This window comes from Parasteatoda tepidariorum, chromosome 11 (assembly GCF_982258835.1).
Source record: "Parasteatoda tepidariorum strain Cologne lab strain chromosome 11, Ptep-v5.0, whole genome shotgun sequence".
Lineage (NCBI taxonomy): Eukaryota > Metazoa > Arthropoda > Arachnida > Araneae > Theridiidae > Parasteatoda > Parasteatoda tepidariorum.
The window spans coordinates 34,287,087-34,308,501 of record NC_141765.1 but is presented as its reverse complement, the minus strand read 5'-3'; the positions used below and the strand labels follow the sequence as shown (position 1 = coordinate 34,308,501).

The 21,415-nt window shown below is 28.6% G+C and overlaps 1 protein-coding gene across 3 annotated transcripts in view; it reads right to left on the bottom strand.

Annotated features, from left to right (window-relative positions):
• LOC107450099 (ubiquitin carboxyl-terminal hydrolase isozyme L3) overlaps positions 1–21,415 on the bottom strand; it is a 91,611-nt gene that overhangs the window by 68,748 nt on the left and 1,448 nt on the right. For all 3 annotated transcript variants that reach the window (XR_015430567.1, XM_071187481.2, XM_016065825.4), the window contains 4 exons: positions 15,869–15,997; positions 8,696–8,938; positions 4,993–5,040; positions 3,935–4,010 (listed from right to left, as the gene is read on the bottom strand). Coding sequence is in view for 2 of the 3 variants with exons in the window: in XM_071187481.2 (XP_071043582.2) it covers positions 3,935–4,010; positions 4,993–5,040; positions 8,696–8,938; positions 15,869–15,997 (496 nt within the window). In the remaining variant the exon portion in view is untranslated. The remainder of the gene's footprint in view (positions 1–3,934; positions 4,011–4,992; positions 5,041–8,695; positions 8,939–15,868; positions 15,998–21,415) is intronic.

Sequence of the window (21,415 nt, the reverse complement as noted above, 5' to 3'; positions counted from 1 at the left end):
GTTCAAAAATTTGATGACATGCATATTTACTAAAAATATACTAATGCAAAAGATAAGCAAAAAGTAAACTATTCCATTTTCACTTCCAGTGAATTTGCATAACAATGCAAAATTTAATCCATAAAAGTAAGGTTAGGCTTTATACTTATATTTAAGATAGATATGAGTTTAAGTTAATGAAATTGTTATAGTAGTTCAGATTATATTTAGAAATTAGTGTACACAAACTACTTACAACGATGATATAGAAAACATAAATGTAAAAAAAAAATTTTTTAATAATTGCAAAATTACACATTATTTTTGGAATTATAAAAGAAAATTACTACTGAAATTATAACATTTAAGGCATAATACTTGTAGATAGTTTTGTTTTTATTGATACTTCTGTTTCTGTCCACTGACAACACTCTAGGAACAGGCATTAAATTTTTGAAAATCAGATTATTAAAGTATGCAATATCAATTTATGTTTAGAGGTCAGTATTTTTTAAGTACTCTAAATGAAAAACAATATGCACAGATATTATCACTTAAATTGTTTTTCTATAAATTACAAGGCTGAAAATCGGGGTAATAGTGAGAACTGACTGTTTACAGACACGACTTATAACATTTGTGGAAAAGTTTTAAACAATAAATTTAATAAATTGGTAATTTTTATTAATTTCAACAAAAAAATTATACTTTTTATAACAAATATTAAGTCCTAGAAATCCCTGTCTCTTCTGTGAATGACAAACGCACACACATATATATTTCGCTCATTACAAAGTTATGCCAGTGTTTATTGTAAAAGTCGAGACAATCTATCATAATATTTAAAATCAATATTACTTTAAATGTATAAAGCTAATTACCTTTAAAATTTTGTACAAAAAAAAGATAAAAAGAACTAACTATTCGTTGAGTGAAATTAGATATTTATCTTATTTCAGCCTCTTTTTTTATTTTGGCAGATGATCATAAAAAAATATCCAGTTATTACCAAAAACCACACAGTATCTCGAAGGAAAGTAATAGTGAGGAGGGGTTAAATAATTTTGCCAACTAAAATTATTTTTTGGTTGATGCCAGTATGGTGACATTGTGACAAATGTCGCCAAATGTTATACGAATGCCGCTAAAATCGTATGCATGGAGGACAATATTGCCACCTAGAAATATGTTTGACAGTTACAAAATAGTAAAGAAAGTTTTATTTTTTCCTCAAAATTCCTTGAAAAAAAATTATGGTACATTAATTTTATTCCATGTGTAGGTTAGGTTTTAGTTTTAAGATTTTTCAAATGGAATAACTGTAATTTTTAAACTTTTATTATGTTGCTTATTGATATATGTGAGGATAGCAATCATAATGTTTAGATATATTTCAGATGTGTGGTACCTTAAACTCTGGTATTTTTTCATGTAATGACGGTGTACTTTTTCATCAATAAAACATTTTTTTTTTTTGCTCTTCTAAAATTTACTTATATATTATATTTTAGAATTTTTTAAATTAATATTTTCTCAATTTTACTTTCCCTGCTTACCTCATTCATTTATTCATTTGATCTAATCATTTGTATCTATTAACTAATATTATTTTTGCTATTTTTTCCACTTAATTTTAATAAATTCTAATCTTTAATCATTGTGGAATAATTAAACTAATTAGTTTTAGGGTGTAATAGATGGCAATTAAAAACTTTTCATATGTACCAAAACATGAATCATGCAATCGTAATGTTCGATATTTTCTTCTCAAGTTTGTCTACCATATTAATTTTTTGAACTACTAAATGATTGTCTAATTGGACCACTAAACTTCCATTGTTGGTGAGAACCCTACTTATGCATATAAGTTTTAAATTCTTACTGAAAACAGATATTACTGGGTATACAGATATTTAAAATAAAATTAATAGGATAGAAAAAAAATTCCTAACTTTTAGGTGGTTAAAGAAAAGCTACAATAAGCAAGTATGAAAAATAAAAATCACCTTTAATAACTTATTGTTACTTAAAACCTTTTTTACCATGCCTCAAAATTAAAGAGTGCACTAAAATGTAAAGACCTAGATAAAAACTCATTTAAAAATATAAATACTACAGTTACCTTAACAGTGACATATATTTCAGAAAAATGGACCGAAAAAGAATTTTTTTTGACTGTTTAATTTTGTTCTTTATATTTATTAAAAGTTAGAAAATGGTTTTTTATTACAAAAATAAAATTTTAAATGCCATAACTACCGCATTTATAATTTTAATATACACATAAAAAAGTAATGGATTACACACATCTTATTCAATTAGAGCAAATTAAAAAAAATTTGAAACTAAAAATATTACTATTATAATATAATATAAAGCACAACAATATGATTTTCAATACATTAATTTTACAAATCTTTTACAGTATGGTAAAGGCCAAAATCCCAGCCCACATGTCCCTCCCTCTTCTGAAGTCGTAATCGGTGAAAAACTTGGGGATCACTAATGCCATCTATTAGGAAAATGGAAAATAGTTAATTAGGTATCTTAATGTAAAAACGTTTGGCTTCACAAAATAAAAACGTTAATTTTTCTCCTGCTTGAAGTCAGTTTGGGCATCAGAAATATGCACGTAGTAGTTGCCCGAACTGGATTTGGGCGACAAGAGGTTAATAATGATATTAGGAAAAATTATTCAATAAAAACTAGAGTTACAAAATTTTTTAAAATTATTTATAACTTTTTATCTTGTTCGCCTTCCTTTCATCTTACATTAAATATTTTTTGAAAAGACAAAAATTCACCTGAAGTCTGAAAACTTTCACCCTTGAACAAAATAACACACTCCATACATAACAATCACAAATATTTTTTAACAAATTTTTTCACGCAAAAAATTGAATTTAAATATGTAATTACAATAGTATAATAATAATGAATATAATTATATAATAATAATTACAATAGTATAATAATAATGATTATAATTATATAATAATAATTACAATAGTATAATAATAATAATAAAATATATTTTATATTTGTTAATAAATGATCAGTTATATTCACAGATAATTTCTGACTCATAGGAAATATAAAAAGTTAAAAGTAGTCTATAACTACATTTATCATTTCATAGTAACACACATATTTTATTATAAATTTAATTCCTATTGTGTAAATCATGTTGAATTTATATATTTATTAGCAAAAATAATGTGAAACATTTAAAGGAAATATTTTTAATTAGTTCTATAGAGTTTGTGCTAGGCAGAGAACTTCCCAAGTATCAAATTTTAATCTAACTTGAAAAAGTAATTGAAGAATAGTTCAGAAATTGCTCAGAAGCTCTTTAATCAATTTAGTTTCTAATTTTATAAAGATAACTAAAAACTTAAATTTTTTTTCAATCATAAAATGAAATTTAAAAATAAAATTTCTTTTTTTGCAAATTTAGTTTGAGTAAATGAGTTATAAAATTAAAAAAATTTTTGATTTGAGAAATAAAATTAAAAACTTAAGAAAAAATGCTAAAATAAAAAAAAATTACAAGGCATAAATTTAAAACAAATCTCCTGATTAAACAATTAGGGTCACACTTTAAGGATTTTAAGCAGGAGGTTAAAAATTTGAATTCCTTCAAGGAAAAAATAGCACGCTTAAGAGAAAGCGTGGTTTTGCTTTGGATTCTACAAGTTAAGAGTTGGATGAAATAAATTAAAATATTCAAAATGTGATATTTTAATAACGAAGACTGGGTTTTAATATGTGAAAACACAATCTATAGATAAAAATTGAAGGGAATTTTTTTCTTTCGATTACATGCAGTTTAAATAGCTATTACATTCCAAATAGCTAAACCTTTTTCAATCTAAAGCTTGTTTAATACTAAAATATATTTTTTAATAATATAAAAATGACACTTAATAAAGGATGAATATTGTTAATTAATCACCTAAATCATATAGCTTGGAGTTGACATTGACAAGAGCAATGAAATGCAAGTTGATTTCATCATCCACACCAGGTGCCTAAAAATAAGAAAATAGTTGCTATATCATAAAGCAAACAAGTAAGAAATATCATCAAGCAAATAAGTTACACCCTGACTTATTATCTTATATCTTAATCTCAGCTGAATTTGCCATTAAACATTTACTTTACTAATTAAAATTTTTACTTTTTACAAATTTTAGAAAGTAAGAATATTCCTTTAATTTTATTATTTTAAAATGTTGGCCTAGATCACAGGAGAAACTCATCATGGCATATTCCCTTCCTTATATACATGAATAAGTTAAAATTTAAAGTATAGAAAAAAATGAATTCAGATATATCAAGAATAAACTATGAAGTTTTAAATAATGATCTTCTCTTCTTTCAAATTGAAAACAAATTTTGACAGGATTACTTCCCCTCTCCAGAACAGCAGTTCCTTTTTCCACAAATTGTATTCCATCCAGGATTTGAAATAAGAGTAGTTAGTTGTAATTTGCAAATAAAAATTTAAAATTGAAGTCTGGAAAGTTACCCTAGTCGTCATTTTTGATACCTTTTAAAATACCTTTGTTTCCCTGATTCGACTCTTGGCCAAGCTACATGACGGAAGGGATGTAATTCATTATGATTTTCTCCAACTTTCTCTTCCGCCAACACATTTGAATGTGTAAGGCTAAGAAAAAGAGCCTTGGCTTTAAATTTAATCAATTAATGACCAATATATGGATTGCTTAACTTTCCCAGGCGAAAACTATTTCAATATACGCATTACACTTGCATTTTTGATTTCTTGATGGACAGAGGTGCCTCGCGGGGCTTGGCCCTGCAGCTGCACCATTTTCTCAATTTACTAATTAATATGTATGAATCATTTTTTTTATTTCGAAACTCCATATGATTACACATAAATTTCAAAAATAAAAAAAATTTATTTATTATAAACTGATTTTTTATTAAGGAATTTATGATTTTTGTTAAATTGCTTGCCTACAACAGACAGAAGTTTATACTTACTTCAGTCTGACCTTGTTGAGCCATAGCTTCATGAGCAGCACTAATTTCCTAAAATAGATATGATGAATTAACTATATGCCATTTTTATATTTTTTTGACAAAATTTTTCAGGTACTTAGGGATTATCCCATCGACCTGTCAACACTCTTGAAAATAAGCAAATCCTTTGGCTCCAACATAATGAAAAGCAATTTCCAAAATAAACATTCTAAATAGATTAAATTTATCAAATAATAATAATAAAATAATTATAGCAATAATTATATCTCATTTACTTGATCATTATATTGATTTGCATTTCCCCAGATTTAATATCAAACACCATATTTATGTTTAGAAAACATGATAATTAATAGTTTTGAGGTGTCATATTAAAGCAGACACTTTGAATTTTATTTTTACAACATGAGATGAACAAACTAAAATAAATGAACAATAAAATAATTATTTAAACTGAATACACAAAGTCATGTAGACCCCCAAGGTAAACATAGCTTAAAACGATCTAATAAATGATCTGAATCTAAGAAGCAAAAAATAAATAAACACTATTTTTTGGGCAATAATGTTTTAGTATTAGAATGATATCTAATCAATCAAAAACAAAATATTAGAAAAAAATAATTATTGCTTAAAATATAGAAAACGAAAAAAAAAATTGACAGTTATGAAAATATTAATTGGCCTCTCCACCATTTTGAACTAGAATGATTCAAGCAAGAAGGGGAAATTCCTGTCATTCATTAAGGTGGGTAGGTGGAGGAGAAAAATTCATTTCCTCCTTATTTGTCATTCAAGTTGAGGGCAGGGAAGTGACAAATTCTTATTTTCTCTCCCATCATTGGCTATCAATCAAGCATAAAGGTGTGGCATGCTGATTGGGTCCTCATTATTTTTTCTTGTGTGACTGAAAGTAACTCCCCCTTCATGTTAACATTTGCTGAGTTTATCCTTTTCCACAGTATTTCTTTTTTCCCTAACACTCTAATAAAAAGGTTCCAGGAAATGCCTCTTTTACTAACCAGATGCAAAGGAAAGAAGGGGGGGGGGTACCCTTTCTGTTCATTTATGGGTTCAATGCATAAATCACTAGAAGCTAGAAAAGGAAAAAATGTGTCAAAAGATCTTTCTTTCTTTTTTTTTTTTTAAAGAGAGGGGAAGATGAAGAGATGTTTGTTTATTTTGATTGTTAAAAAGTGTCCGAGATATCGATCCTTCCGGATATGGGATGTTACACTGTATTATATTTCATGACAAAAGTCCAATAAACAAAATTTAAAATAATAACTTAAATTGAAACAACAGAGAAGATATCTGCTTAAAGACATAGTTGGTTGGATTGCCTAGATAATACCTAAATTTGATATAAACAAAAATTACAAACATAAATAAAAATATAATAAAAAATGAACTACAAACATAAATAAAAATATAATAAAAAATGAACTACACAAGTTAATCAGAAAGTTTTATCAAATCCAACGGTTGGTTAACTCATTAGTCAACAGAGCCAATTATCATCAGATCAACAATTACAATCTTACTTCAATTTTATAATTAGGTATATTGTTATTTACTTAATTTAGGAACTCTTATGCTGGCTTTTACTAAGAATGTTCTCAATTGATCAATGTACAGTGAACCAAAAAAACAACAGACCACTTTGAATAACTTTTGATCTAATGACCAGATCTTTAGGAATCAATCTTAATTGTTGGAGGAGGTGACTTCAAATGCTAATTAATAAGTGCAGATGGTATTTTAAGTTACAAAATTAGATACAAAAACATACTTTCTCTGAATAAAAATACATTTTTTCCCACAGATTCATATTTCTAACTCCCAAAATATAGGGGGAATATAGGGGGACCGCAATCTAGGACATGTGGTCCCCATAACTTTGTCAGGAGAGCGATCCAAAGCTTGGAGCCTTAATGTTAATTTTACTTTTTGCATATTTCGCCAAATCTTGAGAACTTTGAAAGCGTATTGAAAATTTTTTGCACACAATAAAAAAATTCGTTTATCCAAAGATAATTTCACACAATTTTTTAAGTAAAGATGAATTATTTAAAAGAAGTCTTATAGTTAAAATTAGATTTCTCAGGAACTTTTCAACCGATTTTGCTTAAACTTTGTATTGTGCCATGTAAAATTACCTACTTTAAAATGACGTAAAAAATTGTATACCCTACTATTCAAAATTTGTATGACTATTATTAAATAAAATAATAAAAATAATGAATATTTACTAAAATTTATTTTTTGTATGGAATTATCTTTGGATAAATAAATTTTATAATTGTGTGCAAAATTTTTTTCAATTCGTTTAAAAAGTTAAGCTATGGTGAAATACGCAAGAAATAAAATTTATATTAAGGGGTCCAAACTTTGGATCACTTTCCTAACCAAACTATTAGGACCATATTATTCAGAATAAGACTACCCCCTATATCTAGGGGTCAGAAATCGGAGACTTCGAAATTAAAAGGTACGTTTTTGTAATTTAAAATATCATCTGCACTTATTAATTAGCATATTTACGGTCACCCCCTAAAACTATAAAGATTAAGTCCTGGAACATGAAGATCAGATCATTAGATCAAAAGTTATCCAAGGTGGTCCGTTTTTTTTTTTTTGGTTCACTGTATGCTAGTTAAGGTTGACCCTTTTTCAACTCTCTTATTCATACATGTCTTGTATACCTGCTATGTGAAACTTTTTTAATCTTTCCTTTCTTTATGTTGAAACCATCTTAACATACATTTCTTAATTCTCAACACTACATTTTTTTTACTTCTCAAAACTGGCAAAAATTAAGTTGATTCTTCAATTTTAAAGTCCTAGTTAAACTGTAAAACATATTTTTCAAACTTTAATGAACGTAGAACAAGTAGTGCATTGCTTTATATTTTTTGAAATGACTCATAATATTAAAGAGTGAAAAATTGTTTCAGTTCAATACTTTTACTTTATTTAAGTCATGTCATAAGGCATTTTTAGCGCAATGTTCGCATTTTTAGAGCATCAAATGAAATTTTATTTTACACATCATAACAATACAACTTATTGATAAAAAAATTTAAGGTATACAAAAATTTAAATCAAAAGAATGAATAAATATTATCAATAATGGCCTTGCATCTCCTTAGAAAGTTTGCGCAACTTAAGTTTGTATGCTGTTTTTAATTTTAAGAAGGATTTCAAATGCTCATCAAAAAGACAACTTTTCAATTTACTCATGATAAGATTTTCTTTTGAAAAGGTTCATAAAACTGGCAGATATTTTTTCAGTAATATTTATGCTTGAGTAAAATTTAACAGCTTTTGGGCTGTATTTTCAAGATTTTCTTACTTTTTAATGTGCACGCCTGTGTGCGTTATTTTGTGGAAGAGCCAAATTTGGCTCGCTAGCAACAGTTTGCCGGCCATTGATCGAAACAAAACATGAAACAATTCAATTTTAAACAACCTTAAGTTTATACTAACCCATAAAAGTTACTTTACATACAATAAAATAAAAAAAAATTTATCACAGTAATTCCCTACTGAAAGGCCTCAATCTATCAATATTTAAACATTAATATGTGCAGCTTATACACTAAAAGGGCCTACAAAGATGTTAGGTATGACTCAAAAATTAATACACAAACAAACATTCCTATTACATTTGAAAGTAAACATCAGTATATAAAAAATATACCTGGCTGCTCTCAAGTATTTCAGCTTTTTCTCTAGGACTCAAAGAGCGAGATTCCTCAATGAACTTTTTTACAACTGATTCAGAATCCAGACATAAACTATCCATGTTGTTAGCAATAGCATGAATTAAAGCCACAGTTCCACATGCATTTCTGATAGTTTGATGCATGAAGAAAACATCAGGATCAGTATCTTGCTTTTCAGTTTTTAATAGCTCTTCTTGCTTGTCACAATGCTCTTGATACTGTAAAATAAACTTCATACGTAAGTACATTTGTAAATTTGAAAAATAAATAATATATTAATACAGGGTGCATAGCCAAATCTTTCAGCAAAAAATAAGCACCATTTAAGAACTTTTTAAGCACCAAAAATATTTTTAAGTATTATATACACTAACAAAATGCAAAATAATTTTAAAAGACTTTACATGATCATGATAAAATAACTAGTTTCTGATAAAGAACTCTTTTCTTGATTATATTAGCATCGAAAGATTCTTCATTTTGACTTCAAAGGGTGGAAAATGAAGTCTGAAATTGAGAATATCTTGTAAAATGCAGCAGAGTTGCACATGAGAGTGCTAGAATCTCATCGAACCCAGCTTAGTAGAAGCACATGTAGACTCGCAAGTATTTTATCAACATATAAAATAATTGGTACTTACAAACGCTAGGGATTGATGGTAAGACGAAATGGATCGTGGTTGTATTAATTGTGAAAACCTTGAATATAACAATGTGAAAACAGAGCTTTTGCATAATGCAAGGCATAAAAATCATCATGATAAAGAAAAAAATCTCATTTTCGAAAAAGGAATATTAAAAACTTTTTAAAAAACCCCAAAGAAAATAATCACCTTTAACGGCCTTTAAAAAAACAAAATAAGCACCTTTAAGCACTTTTTACAAATGCTACGCACCATGTTAATAAGCAGTAGAAACTACCAGCTAGATTGAGCAATGGAAATTAGTTTTTGACAGTAAAGAATTATCAGCGATGAGAGCTTAAACTATGAGAGAATTAAATTTCTTGATAATTAATAAAAACCTATTTCTGCCCATTTTCAAGATTTATAAGAATATTTTAAGCTACTAAATAGACAACAATGAGCACTAAGTTATGAAAAATTAAAATATATTTCCTAGTATGAATTCTTAGTAATAACAGCATTTATTAAAGAACAGCAACCAGCAATAATCAAATCAACGGCTTATAAAATTAGTCATTTAAATCCCATAAAATCAAATTTATGGATAAGAAATCTCTGCACTAAAGTATTCTTAAGCAGTAATAGTACCCTTTTAAAATCTAAATAACCAATTTTTACAATCAATACTCAACATATTAATGGATAAAAAATTTTCTCATCTGGTAATATCTTCTACACATTTTTAGGGGTAGCAGCCCAATTTTTAAAAATTTTAGGGTAACTTTATGAATTTTTTCGAAAAAATTTTAGGGGTAAAATAGTAAGAATAAAAACAGGTTACACCATAGTTTATTACAAAACAAAAGATTATTCCTATTCATGTATACATATTTACATTTCAGATGCGATTGTGAGTAAAAAAATCCCTGAAATGTATGAAGTCAAGAATGAAATTATGTTTGAAGTGAAGAGCAAAAATGAACAGTTTCAATTTTACACATTATCTATCTAAAACCAAGTGTATAGTACTCAAACAGACAAAAATTAAAATAAATCAAAGTAAAAAAAATCCATACTAAAAAAAAAACCAAAGGCTTTAAAAAATTATTTATGAAAAATAGTGATCGAAGTAAGCTAAACTAAAAGAAAATGGAACTATAGCAAAATTTATTTAGCACTAATAAAATATTGACTCACTAACTAAGTCAGGGACTGATTTTTTAAATAAAGAACAATTTATGGATAAACAAATATACACGAACAAACTAATAAACATACACATTACTTTTTAATTTATAGAAATTGCATCCAATAATAATAATACTAAAATATAGATGGTTTTCAAAACTATTTGTTCTTGTTAACGGTACCCCTTCTCACCAAAAAAAAAACATTTTCAATTTACATAGCAAAACTTTAATTTTAACTTTGTATCCGCACAGATTTGTAGCGCCACCTAGTATCACTTGTAACACTGAGAGAGAGAGAGAGTGTGTGTGGAAGGAGAGCTGTAACGAGCTACAAAAAGCTCTCTTCCAAATAATAATAAATAAATATTGTGCATAATTATACAGTCCGCTTTTTTTCGGTTTATTGAGCGAGTTCATATTTACCTGAGCGTCGACAAACTTCTTATTTGACCCCTTATTATTCACGATCACAGTGCTCGAATACGCCATCTCGAATACCAACATCGAAGATTTCACTAGCGACATTTTTTAGGCTATGAGTACAATTTTGATACATCATGCAAAATCATGTAAGTCAAAAAGAGAAATTCAAAATTGGAAATAATATAAGCACTTACATTTAGCGAAGTAAAAAATATGAACATAAATCTTAATCTAAAGAAGATTTTTTTGAACCATCATTTATAATTACTTAAAATATTTCATTTTATAACCGCCATTGAACAGCCGGCCCAATTTTGGGTTCACGACTACTAATGTTCACCTCTAAAACCTAGTAATTTTGAACCTAATCCAGAAGACAAAGAAACTCCTGGATCAAGTATTGGGAGAAATTTGCCTTTGTGGAGGACTTCTTGATGGAACTAACCCATTATTTGAGTTATATGGAGAGGAAAATCAAGAAAATATCTCACAGTTAGCCTGACTGCAAGGGGACTCTAACCCTTGATTCGTCTGCCACTGAGGATATTTTACGTTAGCACTAGGGTCGGTGCAAGATGGATGCGGAATTCGTATAGATCAGTCATCACTGGGTTTCGAACCCGCTTCACCTCAATGGAAGGTAAACATTCTACCTGTCTTGAGCCACCACAGCTTGACTTAAACTATTAACACTCAACAAACTGCAGTACTGGCAATAGCACCATCTGTTGAGGAATGCGAACAGTAAAATTTCTTCAACAAATACAGAGAAATTTGAGAGCATACGGGTAAGCAGGAGATAGTCGTAAAATAAAGGGGACTTGCAATCAATAAAAAAACAGGAGATTTAGCAGGTATGCACCAGCCACCAATTCCAGCTATTCTTTTAGAAAAATATAGTCTTGTTATTTTTCATACCAATCGTTCTGGAATTTGGTTCATTCTTTTTCCATAGTATCGATTTATACACAGAAATAATTCGTAAGATAGCATGAAAACTATCAAAACTGTTTGTTACTAGATTAACTGGAAGAAATATAAAAATGCAAACAACAACCAGCAAACACTTGTTGCCATACAGCAAAGAGCAATTTCAGATCAATCAGAATGAATCAACCGTTCCAAGGACTAACAACAACAAAAAAAGGCTTCTGAACGTAATATTTTGACAAGAAATATAAAAATGCAAATAACAACCAGCAAACCCATATTATGGATGGTTGACAGAATGTAAATAATAACAAGCTTCCTAAAACCGGAAGAAATTTAGAAAAATACCAGTGTATCCCTCTGCTTATGTTATGCTTACGAGGTGATGTGGAAACAGGCTTAATACTCTAGGAAGTTTTATTAATGTGATTTATGTTTAAATTTGTGCATAATCTTACCATTCATGGGAGTTTCCTGTAATTTAAAAATTCTAACCGGTTATGAGCCTAAAAAAAAATTTAAGAAAATTAATACTACAACACAAATGAGGTGTAAGGTTTGCCCTGTTTTGTGTGTTATTCTTTATTTGGCTATATTTGTATAAAATATCACTGATAGTTATTTTTTCGGGGTTGCATCGTGCAGGACATAGTATGCTTGTCCTTCAAATTCTTATATTGTTTTGTTTCATGTTTAGCATTATGCAGTCAACCTTCCATACACGAGTAGATTGGCTAGTAAAGCCCAAGAGTTCTTGTTTGAGAACCCCAGGATGAACAAGGAGAAATGGGTGGGGAGATGCGTGTGACGTCTATGGATGCGTGTGACGTAAGAAAATAACCACATAATAAAAAAAGTCAATCATGCGCCTGAATGCCGATCTGATGACGCAATTGACTTTGCCCAACTCTTTCTCCTACCCCCCAAAGACGCCACATGCCTCTCCTTGTAAAGAAGTGACAGTTTGTGCAGATTTGGTTTAAAAATGAGGGCGCAGAGTTATTTGTATATGAGTTATTCTAAAAAATCCATGCCCTGAGATTATCTATTAGCATGCCTTTAATTATTTTAATAAAGTACAAATTTTTCTCCACTTCAGATAAAGAGAATCCCTTTTTGAAATATCCATGTAAAATAGTATAAGAGAGTAGAGGGTTAAAAATTGTTGAAGATCAAATTCAGTTATTACATAATATTACACATTTTGATAAATTTTTCAATGTTTGATGAGTGCTCTTCCAAAACTTATACAGTGCCCGCCGTTCATTAAAATCACTTTTGTCTTATGCCCTTTTGATTTTATTAAGCGGCTGATTTTATTAAGAGGCAATTCAACATTTGAAAAAAAAAATCTAATTTTTACGATATATTCTAAATGCACACATTTTAAAAGCTGAAATAATGACAACATTAATGCTTTATTTCAACTAATTTAACTATTTTAATAAAGTAAAACCCCACATAACATTAAATTTACAAAATTTTTGCAAAAAACCGATCAATGGTTGCTTGAGTTGCAGTATTTAAAATTAACTTTTCAACATCATTCGAGAGTTTATAGAAGTTTTTATAGTTTTCAATACTACCTCCTCTTTGTTCTAAAGCTTGCCGCAATACATTAAATGATTTTCTGACTTCCATTGAAGATGGCACTGATGTGTTTATTTCATCTACTGAGCCTGATTCCTCCATTTCTTGATTGGAAACAACTTTGCAATTTTTGATGTCTGTAATAATTTCAGAATAAGATTTTTCTCCTGATGTTTGCAGGTTATCGTCAATAGCTACGTAACGTGAAAAATTCTTGTCCATTTCATTTTCTTCATTGCTCAGCATTTCTTCGAATCAGTTATCAGCTCCATCGCCAGTGCTTAATCCACACTTTTTAAAGCAATTTGATATTGTTTGTGTTGAAACAATGTCCCATGAGTTACGAATCAAATGCACTGATTCCAAAATAGTAAGGGATTTCGATAGTTTGTTTGCAGTTAAGAGTTCTGAAGAGCTGTCACAGTATATACCACGAATGATTTTTTGAACAACCATTTTTCTGTAATGAAACTTGAATGATCTTATGATTCCCCAATCAAGGGGTTGAATAATAGCTGTAGTGTTGGGTGGCAAAAACACTAATTTAATGTTTTTCAAACGCAAGTCCACATCAGCAGGATGCGCAGAACAATTGTCTGAAAGTAAGACAACCTTTTCATTTTTCAGCTCCTTGTCCCATTCAAGAAGAAATTTTGTGAAGATGTTGGATTTCATCCATGCGTTATAGCTGCTGGCATAACTCTGGTAGGCAGGTGTTTTACTCCTTTAAAACACCGATGTTTTAAACTCTTTCCTATCACTAAAGGGTATTTTTTTCACAGTTCTGTCATGTTGCATGTTAGCAGCACGGTTAGTCTTTCCTTTATTTTTTTTACATCCACCAGTCGATTAATTTTTAAACAGCAGTGTGTGTTCAGGAAGTGCTCGAAAAAATAATCCTGTTTAATCTGTGTTGAAAATTTGCTCTGGTTTATAGCCTTTGATGAGTGTTGGCCACACATTGTTTACCCAATCAGCGGCAGAGATGTGCTCTAACTCTAATTTACTCAAACAGCTTAAATAATATGGAACATGTGCACCAACAGTTTTTGGAAATCTATTCATGCTCTCTGTTAATATAGATAACAAAAGAAACTTCTCTCCCTTCTATGGTTCATTAAATAAAAAGTAAGATAAGAATTCGACCCCCAGTTGAGTGAGATAGGTTTCTCCAAACTTCATTCAAGTGAAGGAATTGACATTGATAAATTGATTTCTATGAACTCACTGCTTACCACCCACATTTTTCTTTAACTCTTACACTATGTATATCCCAGGAAAGTGCTAACCACACCTGTTTCACAGGTTTGTGAGTAACTGTTGCTTCTTACAAAAAAATCTTTAAATTTTGAAGAAAAAAAATTTTTACAAATAAGAACAAAAAAAAAAGCTGAAATATTGCACTTTTGATTTATTATGTAGTCAAAATTTGATTTTAAAAAGCGGCGACATTTATTTTATTAAACGATGTTTTTAACATGTATTAATATTGTAACGATTCTGTTCTTGCCTATTTGATTTTATAAAGCGGCCGATTTTATTAGCGGTGGGCACTGTATTGCCTTTTTTAAAGAGGCAGCGCTCTGCCTTTTTTTATTCCTAGGGAGAACTCTGTTTATATAAATCAGCATTAATGAATTAGAAAATAGGATTTTTTAAAAACACATTTTTGAAATATTTAATTGCAAAATTTCTGACTTAGAACAACTATTGTAAAAATTATGTATGAAAAAATTAAACAATAGAATTATATAATATTAATTGAAAACAATAAACAATACAAAACAAATACACAATAGTGATATAAAACATTTTTCTGAAAATTAATTATGCAAAAATTAAATGAAATATATTCTTGATTTCAATTATGTTTAGCTTTTAAAAGCATGAATGCTGAATTTAAAAAATAAAAAAATACCAATGATTTTTGACGTGTTTGACCTGAATAAGCAGAATCATTGCTCTTTCTTAGAAATCTGATGCTAATAAGCAATTGATTGCATTTATCTCTGAGTTTGTCTCTCTCTGAGAAATTGGCACACACTACATGAAATATTTTCAATATAATTAACTTACTCCATTAGCAACAAATATTTTTAAATAGTGCCCCATAAAGATATATAAACTATAGTTCAACGCTTTTCAAATAATGTCAATTTTTGTAGTAAGAAAATGTATGTGATAAAGTTTTGCTTAAAACTTTTCATAAAAGATCATTTGGCACCAAAAACTATCATTCAAGCTAAAATAATCTTTGACTTTAATTATTATTCATCATCCAGGTCATAGAAATATTTAAAAGTAGTTGAATAACTAATCAGCATAATTTAATAAAAGTCATTAATTTCTTTTAAAAAATAAAGTTATCATAAAACAAAAATATTAATACCTTTTCAGTAATAGGAAAGAGAAGCAAGACTGCAAGCACTGGACTTGGAATCATATGCAAGAACTCCTCATCTAGTGAAATTATATCTGATATACCCCACTTGAATGGGACACCCAAATTTTCCAAAAACTAAACAAAAGAATATAAATACTTTTAATAATACCAACATAATATAGAACAAGCAGATTTTTTAAAAAAATTTCACTCCAATTTCAAATTCTTTAGAAACAATTAATCCATATTTTAAGTCAATGTAAAAAATCAAAAATAATTGCAATTTTTAGGTACTAGCCAGATAAAACCTTAGCTTGCTACTATTTTCACGAAAAATATGAACAATTTTTAAAATGTTTACAGATGTAGTAAGGTGAAAAATTAAAGCATATTTATTGCAAAAAAATAACATTAATTTTCAATAAGGTTGCCATACAGTTTCAATTTCATCCACTTGTCAATAAAATAAGAAAAGCATGTTGAAAGCATAAGAAAAGATGCTCTCATACTTTTAAGACTTCATATCTGTATCTTGGTACTAAAATACTATGTCAGGTTTTAACTAAAGGTTACACTAAATGTTATACTAAAATACTATGTTAGGTATGTTAAGGTTCATTTGCAGAAATTTTAAGCAAATCATTTTAGCCAATTTAAAGTCTTACACTCTCGAAGGTTAACAGAAGTTTGAACCTATCTATAGCATGATAAAGCAAATTCTAGAAATGTTAGGATAGTTTGAATTGAAATACAAAATTTTACAAGACAAAACTTACTTGCTAACCTTAAATATTTGGTCAGCAATGATAAGGTGATCAGTGGAACAGGATGCGTAGCCAGATTTTTCAACAAAAAATAAACACCTTTTAAGTACTTTTTAAGCACACAAAAAATATTTTTAATCACAAAAAAAAAATTTATAATTAGGATCTGTGAAGTAATAAAAATTATTTTTTTCAATCATTTAAAGTTCGTAATTTATGAACAAAAAATCAATAAAATTCAAAAACATTTTCATAAACTTCACATCATCCAGATAAAATACTAGTTTCTGATAAATATTGCAGAGAAAATTGGGAAAAATCATACCTTTTTTGGTAATTTAGAATGACACGACAAAGAAAAAAATCAATAAAATTCAAAAACATTTTCATAAACTTCACATCATCCAGATAAAATACTAGTTTCTGATAAATATTGCAGAGAAAATTGGGAAAAATCATACCTTTTTTGGTAATTTAGAATGACACGACAAAGAAAAAAATCTGTTTTTAAAAGATAGAAAATTAAGCCTCTTTTACAAACCCCAAATTAAAAAAGCACTGTTAAGAGCTTTTAAAAAATGTAAATAAAAAATAAGCACCTTTAAGCACTGTTTTAAAACGCTACACATCCTGTGGAAATTTCGCGTCCTGGTTAATAAAAAATACTTCACTTCAAGGAGCTCACTTTTAAATTCACTTTAAGGCGTAAAAACTATTTTGAATGTTTTAAATTATTGAATATTAATTTCAGAAACAGTAAAAAACTACAAGTAAATTTCTTTTAATGAAGCTTTTCAATAAGGCCTATGCTCAGTTGTTTCTGAGTTACACTACAAATGAGTTAAGAGACATTTTAAAAATACTCTTAAAGTTGTAATAAAAATACAACGTGAAAGAAAATGCATATTGATGCAAATTTTATGAGACCCTTTATCATCAACACTGATGAGATTGGTAAAAAGAGAGAAAAGCAAATCTTAATAAATAAAATTTAAAAACTTTATACAGTAAATAATTAAATTATATACAAAGCATATACAGGAGTTATGTAAATGTTTAATTACAAATTTGAATGCACTAATAACAAACTCCTAAATAAAATGAAACTAATACATTTTACTACAAATAGATTTTAATTATACATATATACTGTTTATAGAACAAATGTATAAATTTTAGCAAAACAAAAAAAAGATAATTCATAGCTGCTTTGTAAATATAAAATTACTATTTTTGTCTTAAAATTGTAGAGATAAATAACGTTTTATTAATATAATTTCAGAAAAGTTAAAAAGTTAAATTTAAAAAATTAAAGAAATATATAAGCAGTTGAATTCATCAACTATTTAAAATTCCAAAATTTTAAAATTGAATCTTTTCTTTTTTACTATTTAAACCATAAGTGTTCTCCTACAATCAAAAACTCAAAATTTTTTCTGAACGCATTTATTGCCAATGTCACTTAGCAATAGCTGAAACATTTAAGATAATCACTATTACTTAATAAAGGCATATTATGAAGTATAGCAGAAGAAAAAACCTAAATAAATCCATATTCCAAATGAAATGTAAACAATGACTCTTCAGAAGTCATTTTTTCTTAAATTTTTTTTATCAGTAATTTAATTAAATATGTTAGAACATCAAAATTTAAGTTAAATAAATGCCAGTTAAGTAATGATACCTTAAATTGAAAACTTTGTAAAAGAAGAGCTACATAACACAATTATAAAGGCTTCAATTCTCCATAAACCACACTAGCTTTGTGGGTGTAAAATATGAAATTTTTATTTAAGAAATGTCTGTAACTAAGTAAGAACTATCGACTTTTTACGTTATTTGTTGCTATGAGGTTAAAATTTAAAAAGCAAAGCAAACCAAAATTGATTAATTTGTTTATTAGTTCTAATGTGGCAAAAAAAATTTTTTCTTTTTCTTCTGTAAATGAAACACTAAAGTATTTATTGTAAATGAAACACTAAAGAAACACTTTTGTGTGTTTTTAAGTATTTGTATCTAAAAATTATTTTAAAGCAATTTAAGATTGATCTGCTCCAAACTAATATTACCATATTTAAAGTGAAATAACCTATAATCTAACATAAAATATAAAGTGTAATGTTTCGAGATCTTTGTGCTATGAAGATCTTTTTACTGTAATAAATTGTATTCAATAACATTTTAAACAATTGATAATAGTCCCAATAAACACAAAAATGAAAATAGTTAATATGCAACTAAACAATTAAATTTTATGCAAAAGTAAACAAGAAAATTATCAAATTTATCATTTGAAAATTTAATGAACATTGAATTTGAGACATTAAACAATAATCAACATCATAAAAAATATTAAAACACTGTTAAAATTGTCTATCAAAAAAACATTATTAAAAAACCTAGAAAAATAATAAAAAAGCAATGGAATATTTGATACAAAAACTAGCTTCAATGTGGGGGAGTTGTCAAGTGTGTTAATAATTATATAATTAGAATTCCCATCTTTCCTAAATTTTAGTTTGTTGTAACTATTATATATATTTTAACAAATAGAAGTAAAGAAAAACCGGATAGTTGGTCCACTTTTCAGTTTTTATCTCATTGGGAAAACATTTCTATCAAAATTGGATTACTAGTTCAATGTGTATTGTATGACTAAGAGGTCACACATAGAGCATCTGTGACTATCTCTGAAAAAACTAAAAATAATCCCACACAATTTTGCTGTCAGTAACATATACCCGATATTTTTCTTTATAGTGCATTGAAACTGTAAACTTCTTAAATTGTCCAGTACTGTACGAATCATGAGAATCAGATCACCAATTTGATTTAAACCTGGTACTCAAAACAGTGATTCCAATCACTACTTCGATCAAAGATTTTAATCAAGTGACTCAGATCAATGAAGTGAATAATGTGAAATCGAGTATTTCCGATCATATTCGAAAACCACGAGTTAACTAATCAACTATATAACATGATTTGAATCAAATTATTTAAAACACTATTTAACTTGAAACTCACTTAACTTCTAATTACAGTTTACTTACCTAGAAAACTTTTTCCCTTTAACAAATGTTGATAGAAAAAAGGTAATATGACTCCTTGTTATGATCAATTGATTATGTTTCAATTTAATTTTCAAACATATAATTGTGATTGAATATTAGTACAAAATTTAATACAATCCTCATTGTCCCAAAATATATTTATAAAAGAGTATAGTATTATTAGTTTAGGCTTGTAATTAGTGATAAGTTTTGAACACTTTATTCACTGTGACCAAAACAAACAAGTTTTTACACATTTAATTTCATTTTAACAATTACCCGGAAGGTTACAAGAAAATCGGATTCGTCATAATTCATTTATTTAAAATTAAATTTCTTGATATGAGATTCTAAGATTTATCAAAGAATAACATTTTTACCAAGTACAATAATGTGTCGCTTTTTAATACACCAATGAGAAAAAAATCCTAACACCAAGAAAATATAATTGTACAGCAATGAAATTTTGGCAATAAGTTTGACTGAGTAATATATTTAATTAATTAAAAGTTAGAAGATCACAGGTTAATGCAATTAAGAGAAAAACTATTTCAAATATGAAACACTGTTACATTAATAACCGGTGTCATAATAAAAAAATTTAATGCAAGCATGCAAACTGGCATGCATTGTGTCATTTTGTGAGATTGAATTTGATGCCTGTTGCACTTGGTCATACAATACGGGGATAATTAATGCTGGTTGTAAATGACGCTGAAGTTGTCATCCAATGATGTCCCATACGTGCTCCATTAGTGAAAGATCTGGTGATCTAGTTGACTAAGGCAACATGTCCACATTCTGTAGAGCATGTTGGGTTACAACACCAGCAAGAGGGCCAGTGTTATCTTATTGGAAAATACCCCCTTGTATGTTGCTAATGAATGGCAACACAGGTTGAATCACCAGGTTGACAAACGAATTTGCAGTCAAGGCATGTGGAATAACCAGGAGAGGGTTCTTACTGTCACAGCAAATTGTTCCTGAGATCTAACTCCAGGTGTAGGTCCAGTGTGTCCAGGTCGAAGACAGATCAAAAGCATACACTCACCTGGCCTCTTCCTAACCAAAATATGGCTATCACTGTCCCCAAGACAGAACTAACCTTCATCCAAAAACACGATAGATCTCCACTCTGTCCTTAAGTGAGTGTAGCTCAGCACCACTCAGGTTGTAAACGGCAGTGGTTTGGAGTGTGTGGAATGCAAGCTACAGAGCATCTCACTTGGAGTTGTACTTGAATGAGCCGATTTGTAACAGTTGGTTGTGTCATTGCAGTGCCAGCTGCAGCTCGAATTTCTGATGCAGATGCCATGCGCGGCTGTCTTCCCTCTGAGTAGTGCCACGTGGCAGCCTAGTATCTAGTCTTTCTGCAATATCGCAGAAAGAAAAACCATATTCTCACAGCCTTACTACACGACAATGTTCAAAGTCAGTGAGCTGTTGATATTGTCTTCTTAAAGGCATTCTTTACAAACAACAACTCACTATGCGAAAATTTTATGAAAAATGACTCTTAAGAACTGTAGAACATGTATTTAAAGCAACCCATGTTTACATTGGTGATACTAGCACCAAGTACGAAGCTTGAATGGACATTTTTTTAGCTGTATAAAGATGCCTACCAAATTTAGTTTATCCAGCACAACTTTTTCTTGGTATTGGGATTTTCTATTTTGCCAGTGCATTTTTATATATTTACTGCAATACAGACTTCAAAGTCTCATGTTAGGTCA